The following is a 17,450-nucleotide window of genomic DNA, read 5'->3' on the forward strand; positions in this document are numbered from 1 at the left end:
AAATTGTAATAAGGGTGTGTGCGTGTGCGTGTGCGTGTGAAGGGCTGGAGATGTGCTTGGCTTGAGTGAGTGATTTTGGTTCCAGCCTCCTGGAGGAAGGCCGGTTTTCTTTCCACTCCAGCCAGACTGTCGGCCACCCTGCCACATTTTGTATACTATTTGTTAATTCTGAGAGTTATGGTGGTCTATGGATTACGCTTACCAAACTGGAGGTTCCTTGAAATATCCCACACACTGGTGTCCAAGCTGTTAAACACATTGCACCAATGTGTTTATCAACAGGTATCGCGGAACATGCTCCTGCAGACCTCAAGTGCATTGGTCTAGAACATTTTGGCAGACATTCAACATGTGCACATTGCAGAACTTAAACGTGTTACTTCCCGTGTCTGAAACCACCAATGCACCATGCGTTCACTGCATATCACTGGCATACACTACTGTAAGTAAACCTGACAAAATCAACCTCTAGATGTTGTATATCAACAAACTAATAAAGTGGGCGGCCGGTGTGGTCACAGTGGTCATCACAGTGATGGAAGTTCACTTAAACAATGGGTGATTCACTTAAGAAAAAAACATAAATGTGTTTTTTTTAAAGTGCATAGTCCTATGTATAGGGCTATGCACATGTGTCATGTGTTCACTAGCCAATCACAGTCCTGAATAGGGGTTGGGGGGTACAATGGTGGCCAATCACAGTGCAGGGTTAGGGGGGTGCAATGGTGGCCAGTGATTTGCATTGAATGTGCAGGGTTAGGGGTGTACAATGGTGGCCAATCACAGTGCAGCGAATGTCGATGTCCAAACCTCACATATAGGGGCGGTTGCACCGCCCAAAAAAGGGAAAGGCCACAATGCTTAACCACTTTGATCCTGATTTCCCTATTTTAGGAATGTTGTTGGCTAGGTGAACATTTTACCTGTATTTTCAATGTTCATTTATTTATCTTTAAAAAGAAGAATATATATATATATATATATATATATATATATATATATATATGTGTGTGTGAGTGTGTGTGTGTGTGTGTGTGTGTGTGTGTGTGTGTGTGTGTGTGTGTGTGTGTACTGGTCTCACTCACACACACACACACACACACACACACACACACACACACACACACACACACACACACACACACACAGCTCTTGGCATCATGGGCAATGGGGTCACAGCCAGCCCCACTTTACTGAAGGAAATCGTCCACAGTCACAACAAGCCCGGAGGCTATTTATTCGCAGATAGCAGCAGGTTAATCTGCTCTATAGTGGGACATGCAATTATTTGAAGGTCTTCTCTGCTGTATTCCTCCTGAAGCAAGGCATGGAGTTGCTGGAATACCTGCTGGATGTTATTCTGTACAGGCTTGAAAAGAAGGAACTCTGTGTCTCTGTTAGCCAGGTACAAGGACATGCTCTGTAAAGTGGCTGGCAGCTTGCTCTTCATTGCCCGGTAGGTAGACATCACTAGTTCATTGATCTTTGCTGGCTGTGCCCAAGGTTGCTGGGAGAGATTGTATGAAAGACCCCCTTTGATCGCTATGTTTTTCAGATCTTCCACCTTGGTGAGGAACTCCTGAAGGTTCCCCACCAAGATCTGAGTCTGCTGCTGGATGAACTGCTCACAGCTGAACTTGAGGTGCTCGTCCACGTCCTTCTTGGAGTCAATGCAGTGCTCCTTTATCTCCAGTCTTCCGTCTAACAGGAATTCAAGTATGGCGTTGTGACTGTTTAATCTAAATAATCTGGTGACAGCCCTCGGGTTCAGTATTTTGAAGACTGCATTTTGTGTTTTCTTTAGGTCCGGTGACATTTCTTTAATGGCACAATCAGTGTGGAAGGGGGCAATCTGTAGGCGGATTATCAGCAGGTGTTTGATCAGGAACAGTTGACCATCTACTTGGGTTTTGTTTTTAACGATGATATCAGAGGCTTTAAGCAGTGACTGTATACAGGCAGATAAGGCTTCTTGAGATAAACCCCGGAAGACTACCCTATCTACACACCTGTAGAGCTTGGACAGACAAAACAGTGTCCTTCTGACTGTAGGGTACCACATGCCATGCAGGTCAACAGGAGAAATGGCCTTTATTATTCCTGCATTACTGTTTCTCCTGTCTACCAGACCTTCAAGCTGTACGTCAGAGAACGAAGAATCATGCGACACCAGCTTTGTCTGCTCTTCCTTTTGTAAGCTCTGAGAGATTCTCTCCATCGTCTCCAGCTTCTCCGGATAGGCCAGGTCCCCTGGAGCAGGGTTGTAGCCAGAGATATCGGTCTGAATGTAAATGTGAGTCCTGTAGACGAGTCTCTCCTGGACATCCTCCAGCATCTGCTTCAGCACCACTTCAAAGGCGCCCAGCTGACAAGTATTGTCGTGTACATGGTCTTCCAGCATCTCGTCCCTGAGGATGCAACAGAACTCAGAGAGCGTCTCCAGGTGGATTACGTGGACGATTAGTGGTCGGAGGACATCATACAGGGATGAGCACAACTTTTCTAACCGTTCATCTAGCTTGGGTGTAAGTTTAGAGAAGAACTCTTTGTACAGCTGGTGCTCATCCTGGCAGACGTGAACCATGAGGGCGCAGCTTCTGCGCACCACTGCACAATGGTCTTTGTTGTTTTGGCTAGTCAGTTCAGTAATGGTGGTCGTGATGCTGGGACTGAGCAGCTGTTCTCTCTGGTCCAGGTAGCACTGGTGTATCTCGTCTAGGAGTTGATAGTACTCTGGGATCTTCTCAGCCCGCTCCTCTATGTGTTCAATGAGAGATCTAACTTTGGGCGCAGCAACTCTAAACTTGGCATAGTATAGTGTAAAGGCATCGTCTGTATTGACCAAGCCCAACGGATCCTTTTTAGTTAACTGGCTGGTGCGATTCTGCATGGTGTTCACAATGTGGCTCTTCATTAAACGCGAAGCTTTAGAAATGCATTGTTTAAACTTGAGCATATAAACCGGGTAGTCTTTGAAGTTTGGATGGGAAGAAACATACTCAATGCAGTCATACAGCTTTGACAGCATTGGGCTAAAACCTTCACTATTTACAGATAACATGGGTGAATTCAATTGTGTGTTTATGGTTTCCAACTCATCAAGGCGCGACAGTTTGTGCTGTATAGTATCTGCCAGGCCAACAAGCTCTGTCTGCTCTTTAAGCAGTTGCTGAAATGCCCCATGCAGGGTTCCGGTCTCATTAGATACAAGCAGGTACTGCTTCTGAAGGGACTGCAGATGTTCCAGGGCAGCATTGACACATTTCAAAATCGAATCACATTGCTCCTGGTAGCAATTGAGATGGTCTCTGGTTTTCCTGTATTTCTCTGCCTCATCCTGGTCCATTTGCGACTCTAGCTTGGCAAACCAAGAAGACATCTGTTGTGTAGTTTCTATCCTGTCATTCTCCATATCAAGCATCTGGAATCCCTTCTGCAGGACATCTTCTGTTGAGCCTGGCAGAGTTGTGAATGGTGACTTTAAAGAACATGACAGAAAACTACACAAGTCCTCAACTGGCAACTCTGAGGGAATTGAGAGTGTTTCAGCAGCAGTCTGAATTTCAAGGATGGAGTCTGATTGCTTCTCTGTGAGGGGGGCTATTGCATTGTCACGTTGATCCCATAATACAAGTTTTTCACGCGTTTCATCCGAAACTGACGATCTATAGACGCCATCAGCAGCAACCAAGGGATTCTCTAGTGGAGGTATGTGCTGCACTGGAAGCACCATTCTAGTCTTATATAAGCCTAATTAGTGCAGTACCCATTATCAGACTGGCTGGAGGCAAGTCTATGACGTCAATCATCTCTATGATGTCAGTACCATGATGTCAGTCATGTCCATATTTGGGCATATCAAATTATAAAGACATGCGCGTGTGCGCGTGCAAACTTGGGTCAGTTCAGCTGGGCAAGTGTTTTAACCACTCAGCGAAGCCGATTGAGATAGAGACAGACAGACAGACATACTGTATAGAGATTCCTGGAATGAGTGCAGTACTCATTATCAGACTCAGGGTTTGTTCATGCTGACCTTAGAGACCTGCTTCCTCACCTGGCTAGTTGTGATGATCAGCTGCTGAGTTCCTGGGGAATGAGGATCAAATCTGTTGAAGAGCAGTTTCAGCTCATAAGCACGGACCAGGGTCTTTACCACCCCAGTGCTTGACTTCCCCCACACACTCACACGTGCGTGCGTGCGTGCGTGCGTGCGTGCGTGCGTGCGTGCGTGCGTGCGTGCGTGCGTGCGTGCGTGCGTGCGTGCGTGCTCGCTCCCCCTGGAGTGTGTGTGCTGTTCTTGGGCAAGACACTTAACCCCTAATTGCTCTCTATGAGCAGGTTGGTGCCTTGCATGGTTTCTTCTACCATTGGTGTCTGAATGTGTGTGAGAATGGGTGAATGTAATGCACATTGTAAAGCGCTTTGGATAAAAGTATATCAAAATGCACCATTTACACTGCAGCTGTTAGATCAATTCTCATTGATCTCGTTTTTAAAACTCACTTTTAAGGAATGCATTTTCACAATAAAGCACTGCACATTTCAAATGTTTTAATTGTATTCACAACAGCCATTCAGCTTGCAAAACTGTTTTTTGAAAAGTGTATTCCATTAGAAAAAAACATAAACATAACAATTCATACATGCATTTATACCCAAGCTTTCAACAATTTGGGCATTCAGTTGAAATATCTGCCCTGTATGATAACATGTTTCATGAATTAGCATGTTAGCAGGTGTCTAGTGTTGCAATTAAAGGGAAATAAATAAAGAAAAACAAAAATTGAAGGTCTAGTAGTCCTATAAACCAACAAAAAATGTCAGATGGATCCACACAAAATGTATATTTAATTACATTAATGAATTGAATTTGGACCAAACTGTTTGGATACAGTGAATACACAACATCCCTGCCAACCAGCATTACTACAAGGGCACCCTGGCCCTGGTAGCTGACCAGATAGTGCATCAACTGCATAATTACAACTTCCCCTTTTTGAGTCTATAGGTGGAGACCCGTGTTGCACATTCTCCTGGTCTCTATCCTCAATTTACTGTCTCTGCTGTCCGCTTTAAATGAAGCGAAACCTGGCCACCTACATTTAGACGAGGTTAGACCATTATTGAACCTTAGGGATCTAAATTGACACAGCAACTTCAAAGTGGGCACTAATGACGTCCGGTTGACCAACAAGATACAGTAAATAATGTGTTAGAAGGTTTTATTTCAATACTGTAATGATGAGAAAGCAGTGGAGATAATGTATACTGTTATATGGTACAAATTGTTTCATTAAGTGGCCAATTAAAGAGACCATGGGCTACCACTACTGATTCTTCTACCGTAGATAGCCATTGATAGCCATTTCAACGTGCTACACTGTTTTCAATGTTTACAGGGTTCAGGTAATTGTAAGGGAGAGACAAATGGACATTTCTAGTCCGGATTTCGAATCCAAGGATTTTCAATTCTTTTCGAAATTCATCCAATCTTTCCAGAGGGATTTTCTCAGAAAAATGTTGCTCAGTGTGGCCCCCTAGTGGTACCTGAGAGGTAGAGAGACAATGCATTATGGAGAGGAGAAAAGGGTAGAAAGACATTGTTTAAAATATAACAAAGAGAGAGAGGGGGGAGAGAGAGAGAGAGAGAGAGAGGGGGGAGAGAGAGAGAGCGAGAGAGAGAGAGAGAGAGAGAGAGAGAGCTGACAGAATGTAGAGAGATAATTGGGATGCCTCGTCTAGCTAAATAGTTAGATAATTACATAATCTCTAGGTGTCCTGCTGAGGAGGTAGACCGTGGCGAGGCCGTGAGCCGTGACGTTGACATCTGGTAAGGTAGCGAGGAGAGTGTTTTCAGAACACCGACCCTTGGTGGCAGGAGGAGGGGACTGCAGCGACAAGGGAGCGTTGGGCATAAAGCCGTAATAGTCAAACTGGACAGGAAAAAATATATAATAATTAAAATAGAAATAATTTAATTGTAAATGAACAACTTATATAAAGTGTGTGTGTGTGTGTGTGTGTGTGTGTGTGTGTGTGTGTGTGTGTGTGTGTGTGTGTGTGTGTGTGTGTGTGTGTGTGTGTGTGTGTGTGTGTGTGTGTGTGTGTGTGTGTGTGTGTGTGTGTACACACACACTCACTATTTGAGTGTATCAGGGTCATCAATGTGAAAACAGGAACTGATGTGTATACCCTACACAAGGGAAATGTTTATCTCTTAGAATTGCGGGGGTAACATACGGTACCTGACCATTGTTGACCGCGGCGTGCTGTGCCGATGCTGTGAAGATCATCATGGTGATGAAGTATGACAGCTCATCAACACAACTGAATGACTTAGGAAAACCTGAGAGATGAGACAGAACAATATACCATTATGTTCATACAAGAACAAGACCATACATGACAGCATATAAGAAGGAAAATACTGAAGTCCTGATAAGAACATTCGGACAATGTGTAGGGAACGTTTTCGGATCGCCCCCTGCTGTTTACGTTCAAAATGTGGCTTAACACCATCATTACATTGCACTTAAAACTCTGGTATTGTAGCTTTAAGATTAAAATAATAAGATTTCAATCCCATTTCACTGGGATGTTGTTCTTATGGAAAATGTGATTGTGAGAATATAGGCCACCATACATTATAAATTAGGCTTGTATATTGCTAATATGTGTTACTTATGCTGATACTGTTGTTTCATACTCTTAACTCCTAACCCCTACATCTACTACAAACAAGCAAACAAGGAAGAAGAACAAAAAATGGTTGTGGACCTTTGTTGTCATCCGTAAGTCGTCCAAACACGAGAATCTCATTAATCCAGCTCTGAAGTTCGGAATCCCTGATGACGGCATAATTGTCATGATAGTAGTAGCTGACCACGCCCTCAACATACCTGCCAGCCAATCACAATGCTGAGTTTAGTACATTGTTTTATTTGAGTTGATGCTATTGATCTGCTTAAAGTGGCAGAGATTTAAACAAGGTCTCTCATGATGTCCTACTTGTGATTTATTTGTTGTTGTGTGATTAGTATTTTATTGGATTTTGGACACTTTTGCTTTTACAATACAACAGCCCAAAGGACTGACACAGAACAACACAAAATAACAAATAACCATATACAAACAGGTCCCTACACAGCAACACAATCAATACATAAACAAAGGAGAACAAAGCAAAAAACAAAACATAAAAAGGGAGGGAGGGAGGCTATGCCATCAATAGAAATAGAACCACCTGTGAACAAGCAAGGATATACACAGTGGTGGCAAAAGTACTCACATGTTTTACTTAAGTAAAAGTATCAATACTGCAATGTAGAAATACTCTGTTACAAGTAAAAGTCCGGATTTCAAAATGTACTTGAATAAAAGTACAAAAGTATTGGCATCAAAATGATTGTATTGGCACAATGCATAGCATCGCGACGCATTGTGAGCTTGTAGATCTGCTATTTTCAAATGGCCGCAATATATAGGGCTGAAGTGATTAGTGTGTTTTTTAATAATAATCAAAATCTACAAAGTAACTTGTAAAGTTTTCATATAATTGTGGTGGAGTAAAAGTACAATATTTTCCTGTAGTGGAGTAGAAGTAAAAGTACTGAAACTACCTCCAGTTCCATTACTACTCCTACTGTACTGCTGCTAACACTTCTAGTCTACCTGTATATGATGTTCCAGAGTCTTAGCCCATCATCTCGGTAGTAGAAGTTGGGAACAGAATCCAGTCCTCTGTCCGTGATGTCATCAGGGAGACATATTGACCTGTATGTCAACGTAGCCGCTGCCTTTCTCATGAAAGACAAAGTACCTGGACCACCAGCTGCTGTGTACTACAAACACAAACACAATGATACAATTATATATTGTTTCCTATGTTGATACAGTATTATGATATACGTTTCATGGGAATCATTCTGTCTATTCGATTTTAAGAGCGCAAGTGGACGTTTTGGCCTAAGGATGGCACTGTAGAAAAGGCTGCAGTGTCATTAAAATCAATGGGGTTAAAGTGACTCCAATCTTGGACTTCGCTCTTGATTTTAGATTAATAAATACCTCAGTGAATGTTCCAGTGTCCGAAATGAGCAGCGATCGGGCCAGTGTGTCGATCTCCAGAGTGTAGCGGAAATGAGGAATGAGCAGCTAAATGGAGAAGAAAATGATGAAATATACTGTTGCACACAAAGAAATACAAGAGATATACTGTATGCACACTGTTGAGAAGCTTGAAGTATAAGTGTTGCGTGTATGCATTACGGCATGCTCTTGTGTTGTCAGTTTTTCCCCCCCTCTACTGTTTTCTACCTCTTTCTTCAAACCCAGGTCCAGCCCATCACTCATCAATCATTCCATAATCCATCAACTCCGCGTCAGCACCTGATTGGTTCCCTAATCTTCATTCCTGCAATCATCTCCAATTACCTCCAATACATACTCCTGTGCACCTTCATTCAGACCCTTTACCCTCTTGACATATCCTGTGGGACAGCCATGCGTAAGTGTTAAGACCTTTTGTTGTTTTTTCTGTTAAATTCAGGCATGTTATTGTGTATGCATCTCAGCCTTCTGTTAAGCATGTTCTGTTTCTATTAGGGAAACATGGGTAAGATTTGGGGCTCAGTATGAGGAAGGGGAGAAAGTCCGAAACGTCACAGCAGCACTCTGGTGCAATGAAGAATTCTGCCACAGGAACCCACAGTGTGTGAGCGTTCTCTTTTGCTTTTCGTAACATTTGGTGTGCCCTTTACATTTCATCACATAGTTATTTTATGTTAAACACACTTGGTTAGGTGTGAGTGCCACACCCTGTATTTCTGTTTTTATAGTTGGGTGTAGTAGGGTTTTTTTTTTGTTTAGAGAGGCTATTTTCATTGTTCAGTGGTTAGGCTTTTAGTTGTATTGTATTTTGTCTCATCCTCACACACCACTAAACAAAACACTGAATTCATTTTATCCATCAGTGTTTCTCCATTCATTTTCACTGGATATTAGGTTATTGTCCCTTAACCCCCCCAGACCACCTATTATGGACGTAACAATACAAATGTCATTCAGTGCATGAGCACCTTGAACCTTGAGCCACTACTGTACCTTGTACAGCGGGTGGACTGTGGGGAGGTTCCTCAGCGTGGCCATGGCAAAGACCTCGGATAACAGATGGGTTCGAAGAAAGTGGACGTTTAATTCATGCTCAGCAAAGTCAGCCGCCCGGACAAATATTTTGGCTAATATCCAGTCATACTGTGAGTCAGATGGTAGGAATATGGGAGTGTCCTCAGAGGGTTCCTGTTGTAACTAGAGAGAGAGCGAGAGAGAGAGAGAGAGAGAGAGAGAGAGAGAGAGAGAGGGGGGGGGGGGGGGGGGGGGGTGCATTATTACTGTTGTGAATGCTACTGCTGGTGTTACTACTACTACAACTACTACTACTACTACTAAAGTACCTGTATAGCAATGGGCACTAGCTGGTCTTTAGGAGTCAGGTAGAGTAGTACTAGTGGAGAAGACAGGTACTGCTGTTTGCCATTGATGACATTGGGGGTCAGTCCATCCAACCTCTCGTAGTCAACTAGAAAGATGTAACCTCTCTGTTTGGACATACAGTAGGAAAATAATGTACAGTATAATGTCGGAAGTTTTAAGAAGCTTGAGCAGACAGACAGAATAAGTTGTAGTCACAGTAATAGCGGTAGTTGTAATAACAATAGTGATAGTGCTGACAGCATTAGTAGTATATTTAGTAGTTACAGTAGTAATACCTGAAGCAGCAGTAGTAATAGTATTACTACTACTCATATTATCATTATTAGTAGTTGTAGTGGCAGTACTGTAGTAGTTATACTGTAGTAGCAGTAGAAGCAGTGGTGGAAAGTACAATTCTGAGGTACTTTTGCTTTACTAGAGTATTTCCAATTTGCAATACTTTTACTTCTACTCCACTACATCTCAGAGGCGAATATTGTACTTTAATACTCCACTACTACTATTTGAAATCTTTAGTTACTAGTTACTTTGTAGATTTTGATTAATATTACAAAACCACTACAGCCCTATTTAAACTTTTGAAAATAGCCGATCTACTATTCTCTGCTATTTTCAAAGGATTTTTATACATTTTATACATTTGAAAACATTTTAGTACTTTTTCTACTGAGTAGAAGTAGTATTACCTCAATCTCGTCTTGAAGGCTGACCCCTCTCTGTAGTGAAAGTCGGACCATGTCGTCAGTAACGGGGAAGTTTGGGGGTATCTGTGAACACCTCCTGATCAACATGGGGTTCACTCCATTCAGAAACTGGTGGCCAAAAAAACAGTCCTCCTTCCAATGTTTCTCTAGGTATTCTGGAAGATAGAATATGGTGGGGAAGGGAGACCTTTGTTAAGTTGTTGTTGTTGTTGCTGTTTTAGACCAAAGGGTTTAACCAGAAATATAACTTACTATTTGCACCAGTTTTCTTCTCTGTGAAAACTTGGTGGATTTCTTCCATAGAAGACCAGGGATGTTCTTCACATAGGAGTCCCTGTAGACCCAACTCTGCTAGACTGCATGGAGAGAAATAACAGTTACAACAACTACAGTACTACCTATCTACCTACTGTACAACTGCTAATACCACCAATACATCTATCACTGACACTGTTATTAATACTACCACTACCACCAGTACTACTACTAGATCTATAATAACCACTACTTCCATGAACACCACTTTTACAACTTACGCTTCTCCAACAGTTAAAATCAGCTGTGTGGCTTTGCTGATGGAGAACTGCACTTCACGAGGAAGAGACAAGAATCCATCCGTACGTATCGACTCTGGGAGGCCGTCTGCGTAGTTACTCCACCTAGAGGAGAGACAACATGACGGATGGATGGATGGATGGATGGATGGATGGATGGATGGATGGATGGAAGGATGGATACCTGTAGACTTCACGTCGATATGCTAGCTCATTCATTCTTTGCTCCAGTAGTTCAGGCCTCATGTCCTCAAATATTAACTTGGCTTTAAGAAATAGAAAAAAATATACACATCATTTAATTCATATTTAACATTTGATGTGCATAACTGTAGTCCGACAACTTCCGTGTTTCCCAAGGGTGTCATATGTTTGTTCCAGTTTATATCTGCTGCCATACTAGTACATATGCTATCTACACTGATGAAGACGGCATCCTGTTCAGAAAAACGGAAACAAACAATCTTTGTATTTACACAAAACATGCAATCTACTCTTAAATGTGTTTTTTAACTGTGTAACGACATGATTTATTCAGTATGACATTGGATTCTTTAAAGGATCTACACCATGCATTTAAAAAATATATTTATTTTTTAATATCATATTGTTTATGTCCCTCAAACGTTTTTCAAAAGGTTTGAGCCTAAATCAAGCCTCAGATATACAGTACTCATTCCAACTAACTTCTCTCTGGCTTATAAAGCACTTTCACCTGCATTGTCCTGATTTGGCACATGGCGCTATTGAGACAGTTTGTATGCATGTTATCTCCTGGTTCTGTGTGGAAAAAGTCAAAAAAGAAATATCTATATATTGTTTTTGTATGTTGGAACTGAAAAACGGGAGGGACTGTATCACTTGTGACGTCACGTGCGGGGGCAAATCAGTTTGGCCTGTTTTGAGACCAATTTACATAAAACCCCAAATATGCTGTGAAAGCCTGAGTGCTCAAACTGGGGTATTTTTTGGGATATAAGAGAGGTAGGGGAGAACAAAAACACACAAAAAAGAAGGAAAAGTTAAAATTCATGGTGTAGTCCCTTTAAACACTATCTGCTGCTATATTGCAGATCACAGCATATGACAAGAAACCAGAACACTGCGGCAGAAACCGGAAGTTACTGATTCTTCCTCTGTCAAACACAGACACAAGATTGTATTAAAATGATATAGGCTACAAATATTCTACAGCTGCATTAATCTTAAATCACCCATGGATAAAGTCTATTATACTTTGAAGCTAGTCCCTTTTCAGTTGAAAATAATTGTCCCTCTCAAGCAGCACTTGAGTCAAGAAAGAGGGTGGTGTGACAAAGTAAAAATCAGCCACAAGTTGCCAATTACTTCCCCAACCTGCTGAGTCATTCTAAATATAATTGTCAGATAATCATTGAACATCCACCTGCTCAATCTTTGTAGTGTCACTACAAAGATTATGCTATTTAGCACAATCTAGGATAGAGTTTTATTAGTGTCACCTACCAATTAAGGAAATATGAGAGGGCTATGGATTAAGAGGAGTATAGAAGGATAAAGGCTGAGAGAGCAAGGGATAGAGAAAAAGATAAACATTGTGTCATAATGGAAACAGAGAGTGAGGGCGAGAGACTGGATTATAATGGAAAGAGAGAGGGAGAGAGACCTTAATGGTTATAATGCAAACGGAGACAGAGAAAGTGGCATTTGGTTATGTACATGTTGGGTTACAATGGAAAGAGAGAGACACTGGAGGGAAAATGGAAACAGCAATACACAGTGAGAAGATAAATACATTTGGTTATAATAAGAGGAGAGAGCCGAGTAATTAAAGAGTAACAAAAGCAGTGACCTGCTCTGTTCATAGATCATAGAACACCATTATATTCCCACTTGAAGAATTTGAGGGCAATTTAAATGCTTTTTTCCACTCAAAGAAATTGGTTTGTGATTGTTATGTTGCATTCTACATGGAAGAATGAATGGAGTAAAAGAAAGAATGAGAGAAAGGTTTTATTGATTGTTTATTTTTAATGTATTCATTCTTTCACGCCGCCACCAACCTATTGCATCGCGCAGGGTGAGCGTGCGGCCGCCGTCCACGAATCGGTGGCACGGGAAGACCGAGGTCCTGCCCTCTGGCGTCGTCACGGCGACCCTGGAGCAGTACCAGGCAGTGATGGACGGAGGAGCGTCCAATGAGACGAAGAGAAGGACACCCAGGCTGTGCGGACAAGTCACCTCCCACTCCTCTACCTGGGAGAGGGGGGAGGAAAAGAGAGGGCATGGGAAAAGTATTGTCATCAAAATATACTTAAGTACTAAAAGTAAAAGTGCTCATTATTCAGAATGTCCTGTTTCACAAGTTTAAAAATCTTTTGAAAATAGCAGATCTACAATCTCACAATGCGTTGCATCGCGACGCATTGTGAGCTTGTAGATCGGCTATTTTCAAATGGCCAAAATGTATATAGGGCTGAAGTAGTTCATGTATGTTTTGTAATAATAATAAAAAATCTACAAAGTAACTAGTAACTAAAGTTTTCAAATAACTGTAGTGGACTAAAAGTACAAAATTTGCCTCTGAGATGTAGTGGAGTAGAAGTAAATTAGAAATACTCCAGTAAAGTAAAAACAATACCTCAAAACTGTACCTAATTACAGTACTTGAGTAAATGTACTTAGTTACTTTACACCACTAGGAAGAAGACAAGAAGAACATCTTTGTGTCGTTATGGAGAGAATTACAAATATTTTACATGCTATTGGTGGTGGTAACTACAGTACAACACCTTACTGTATGTTGCATAACTGAAGTGACTAATAACTATGCTGGCATGGATTTGTTATAATTATTTGAAAATTGGAGAAATTAATGAATATTCCTTGCTGGTAGAACATAACCACTAGAGAGTGTGTGGGTGCCAGCTTGGGGCTCGAGTAGTAATGATTTATATAACTTTGTATCGCACAAAAAGTGGAACTCACCGTTTCTTGTGCTTTACACGGTGAGCAACAGCAGGCATTTGTCAGGGCTCTGCAAAACTGTATGTTACAGACAGTTAAAATGTACATTTCAGGTGCTAAACAGATGCTCTCATCCAGAGCGACTTACAGTACAAACAGCATTGTCCAAGTGAGACAAGAACCATGCTGCAAAGTAAATAGGTAAAAAATAAGAAAGAAAATAAATAAATAGCTGTTAGTTCAGACACAAAGACAGTACTGATAAGGGTAGAGGCAGGATGGTGTAATGGGAGAGACTCTGCAGTCCTGATCAAAAGTGGTATGGATCCAAGCCCAGGGTGCACAACAGGGTGCACAACATGTTTTCAGCAATGAAACAGAAACATTGATTCATGCTTGTCGTAGCTCAACACATGATAATGAATTGTTTGACTGCTAACAACAGCCATGTTTTAATAGTAAAAGAAAAAAGCTAAGGAATGGGATAAACCATGTGTGTATTCAATAAAGCTAAAATTATTCTTTTTTTTTCAATGTTCTGACCAAAAACAGAACAGTGCTCTTCAGGCAAACTAATGTTTATGCCCTGTTCATAAATGTACATAATCAAATGGATACATTCCAGTATATATATAAATATATATTACTATTAAATGCGCCTCTGTACTACAGCTGGCATTATCATTGTAACCACCATCACTTACTGTATAGTAGTAGTCTAGTAATATTACTAAACCCAAGGTAGACATGCATATTATCATACCACTTGCCGACCACTTACCGACCAGTCAGCCAGTCTAACTTTATGACTGGAGCCCCTAGTTCCGGTTAATTGGATGTAGGTATGGTGTGTGTCTCCGGTCAAGAATAAATCTCTCTGGTAAACCTGGACGCTGTATTTGACCACCATGACAGCTGACAGAGAAAATAAATAATATAAATATAAATAATATAAAATTGTATATATACACACACACACGCACACGCACACGCACACACATACAGGCAGCCTGCACCAACATGCTGCAGGCACGTCCTAAGTACGTGCCTGGCAGGGCTCTTAGATCCTCTAGCGTCTCTTACAGATCCCAGAGGCCAATACAAAACAATATGAAGAAGAAGAAGCAGCGTTTAGCTATTATGGTCCCATGCTTTGGAACAGCCTGTCGGGGGATCTGCGGGTCTTGGAAACTGTGGACATTTTTTAAAGAAATCTTAAAACACATTGCATTGCTTTTACTTAGATTGCTGCATTTCTCTTCCAGTTTTACTTGTTCTTTTAAATTATTTGTATTATTATCTTTTTAAAGCATTTTTTATATGCGTCTCTGCTTTTCTTTTCTTTTTTTTGCCTTGTCTTGAACTTTTTTCCTGTGAAGCACATTGAACTGCACTTGTTGTCTGAATTGTGCTATATAAATAAGCTTGATTGATGGATTGATTGTTCCACATCTCTCTACATCTTCCCACTATGTTTCATGAAAATCCATCCATGAGTGGTGGCTCTGCAAGTTAGCGCACAGACCATTATGCTCCTTGTGGGTGGCGAGGACTTGAAACTCCCGTCATGTCTCTCCTCTCTCTGCCCTTGGTTTCCTGTTTCTACACACTCCTATCTAAAAGTTTAGAAACACATTAATAAAAGATAAAAGAAACAAATGCACATACAAACAGACAGGACTGACAACCCACACCACACACTGCTGTGGGCAGGGTAATAAAGCTCATAATTATTACCATTAAATGAAGTTTTGTTGTAGGGTGTCAGGGTGGCATAGAGGTCATCCGCCAATGAAGAGGGAGAGAGTTCAGTGCTGATGTGTTTCTAGATATAGGAAAGGAAATGACAACATGACACTACAGTGTCAGCCAACAATTCTCTTTTGTAGGGTCTCTCCAAATTTCTCCACTGTCCTCTTAACTTGCAAGGAAAAACTATTTATTGGGAGACAATGTTATGGTACACAGGCCTTCATCAGGTTATCAACAGACCTCACAATGAAGCCACACACAGTCACACTACAGCAGAGTATGAATACAATACTATCCCATCCAACAGGTTCATCACTTCACTTGTCAGCCTTTTCCTCAAAAACAATGTCTTTGATTTTGAACAGACCATATAAAAACAAATTAAAGGAGTTAAAGGAGCCAAGGAAGGAGCTCTACCGCCATCTACTGCCTCCATCTATGAGGGAAATTTTGAAAAGGACTGCTGTATGTTCTCTACAAGGATGTCGATAATGATGTACAATGCAGTATAATGATGTTCTGGGCAGGGTCTATAGGGTGAACTTTCCAGTTCCATTACATTCTGCTCAATACATGGAATTCAAACCTCACAATATATGGAGTCTTCCACAGAGTGGCACGCGGGAGGATAAAACACTCACCACAAACATTTTCCGGAAAGAGGACAGTTCACTGCTCACCCCTTTCATCCTCATACCACCCCAGAGACAACCTCCCCGTTGGCCAATTATTGCACCTTAGAAGGTTATGTTCCAGCAGGAAGGAATTTATAGTCAAGGCACGAGACATTTCAGGGCACTATAGGTCCCAGGAACGTGGTCCATTATGGTCTTTGATCCATGCGCTGCATACTCCCTGTTGCTATAGGCCTGTCACAATTATCGCATCATCGCCTGATCGCAATTATTTTTGCATTATCGTTTGAACTGTGTCCTTTCATCAGTAAAAAAAAAAAAGAAAAAACAGCTGGATGTAATTAACAGAAAAGGGACATGAACCAATGGACCATAATGGGCCAGAAACAATTGAAACGGTTGAGCGACTTAATGAATGAGGACTGGGATGTGTTTGATGACTAGATAGTAAATTAAAGTTCAATATCTTTTTAATTTTAGATGTTTTTGGGCCTTTTTCTGCCTTTATTGATAGTCCTGCAGTGAAGAGAGACAGGAAACAGGGAGGGAGAGTCGGGGAGTTACATGCAAGCAAAGGGGGCCGCAGCCAAATACATATCATTTTGGGGGTCCTTGACATGAAAAAGTGCATGGCTAACCACTCGGCTGTCCGTGCCCCGATTAACATTTAATCTGGAAAGGAATACACAATGACCATGATGTGCCTGATGAAAGATGAAATAATACGCTCATGGATCATTCCCATCTCTGACCTTATGGAATAAATAGACTTCACTTATGTTTCCCCTTTTACTCTCCCTGTTTTATTACATCCTTTCTTTATTCCCTATGCCGGTTTTGTCTCAGTTTTACTCTATCATTACTTACTTTAATTAACACCTAATTTAATTAATTCCATACTGTGCACATTTATTTCATTTGTAGCACATTCTATTGCATGTTAACCACTTAACGCCTTATATAGGCTACTGTACTTCACCATATGACAAATTGCGGAAGTAGCAGATCTATAAAATCGCAATGCATCTCATTGCACTGAATGGTGAGCTTGTAGATCTGTTATTTTCACTATTTTTGAAAAATAAATAGATTAAACTCAACCTAATTTATTTTTATTGAACTAGTGTTCGTAGAACTGTTAGTACTATCATCATCATCAGCAGTACTACAACTCCTACTGCTACTTTACAGTACAATCTAAAACTAATACTACTATCACCATAACTGCCATAACTATGCAGGATTCTAACCCGGGTTTCTATTGTTGGACTAATAGCCTATACATAAAGCTCATTTGGGAAGAAGATGAATTGTGTTTGGAGCTTCATCCAATACCACTTGTCAACCAGCAGTGGTCCTACCCG

At 41.1% G+C, this 17,450-nt stretch overlaps 2 protein-coding genes across 2 annotated transcripts; both read right to left on the bottom strand.

The window, feature by feature from the left end:
• Positions 1-1,231: 1,231 nt before the first annotated feature.
• LOC311037905 (conserved oligomeric Golgi complex subunit 3-like) lies at positions 1,232-3,733 on the bottom strand (the record flags this gene model as incomplete). Its single annotated transcript, XM_084047201.1, has 1 exon — positions 1,232-3,733. The coding sequence occupies one exon, from the start codon at positions 3,731-3,733 to the stop codon at positions 1,232-1,234; it is 2,502 nt and encodes an 833-aa protein (XP_083903327.1).
• Positions 3,734-4,015: 282 nt separating this feature from the next.
• Positions 4,016-16,140, bottom strand: LOC311037906 (hydroperoxide isomerase ALOXE3-like; the record flags this gene model as incomplete). The annotated part of the gene is made up of 11 exons (XM_084047202.1): positions 4,016-4,150; positions 5,766-5,936; positions 6,249-6,349; positions 6,781-6,902; positions 7,675-7,844; positions 8,071-8,157; positions 9,106-9,309; positions 9,456-9,599; positions 10,182-10,354; positions 12,796-12,988; positions 16,093-16,140. 11 exons carry the CDS (start codon positions 16,138-16,140, stop codon positions 4,016-4,018), a joined length of 1,548 nt encoding a protein of 515 aa, XP_083903328.1.
• Between the last annotated feature and the right edge of the window lie 1,310 nt (positions 16,141-17,450).

This window comes from Gymnoscopelus microlampas (genome assembly GCF_963454915.1).
Source record: "Gymnoscopelus microlampas genome assembly, chromosome: 21".
Classification (NCBI taxonomy): Eukaryota; Metazoa; Chordata; class Actinopteri; order Myctophiformes; family Myctophidae; genus Gymnoscopelus; species Gymnoscopelus microlampas.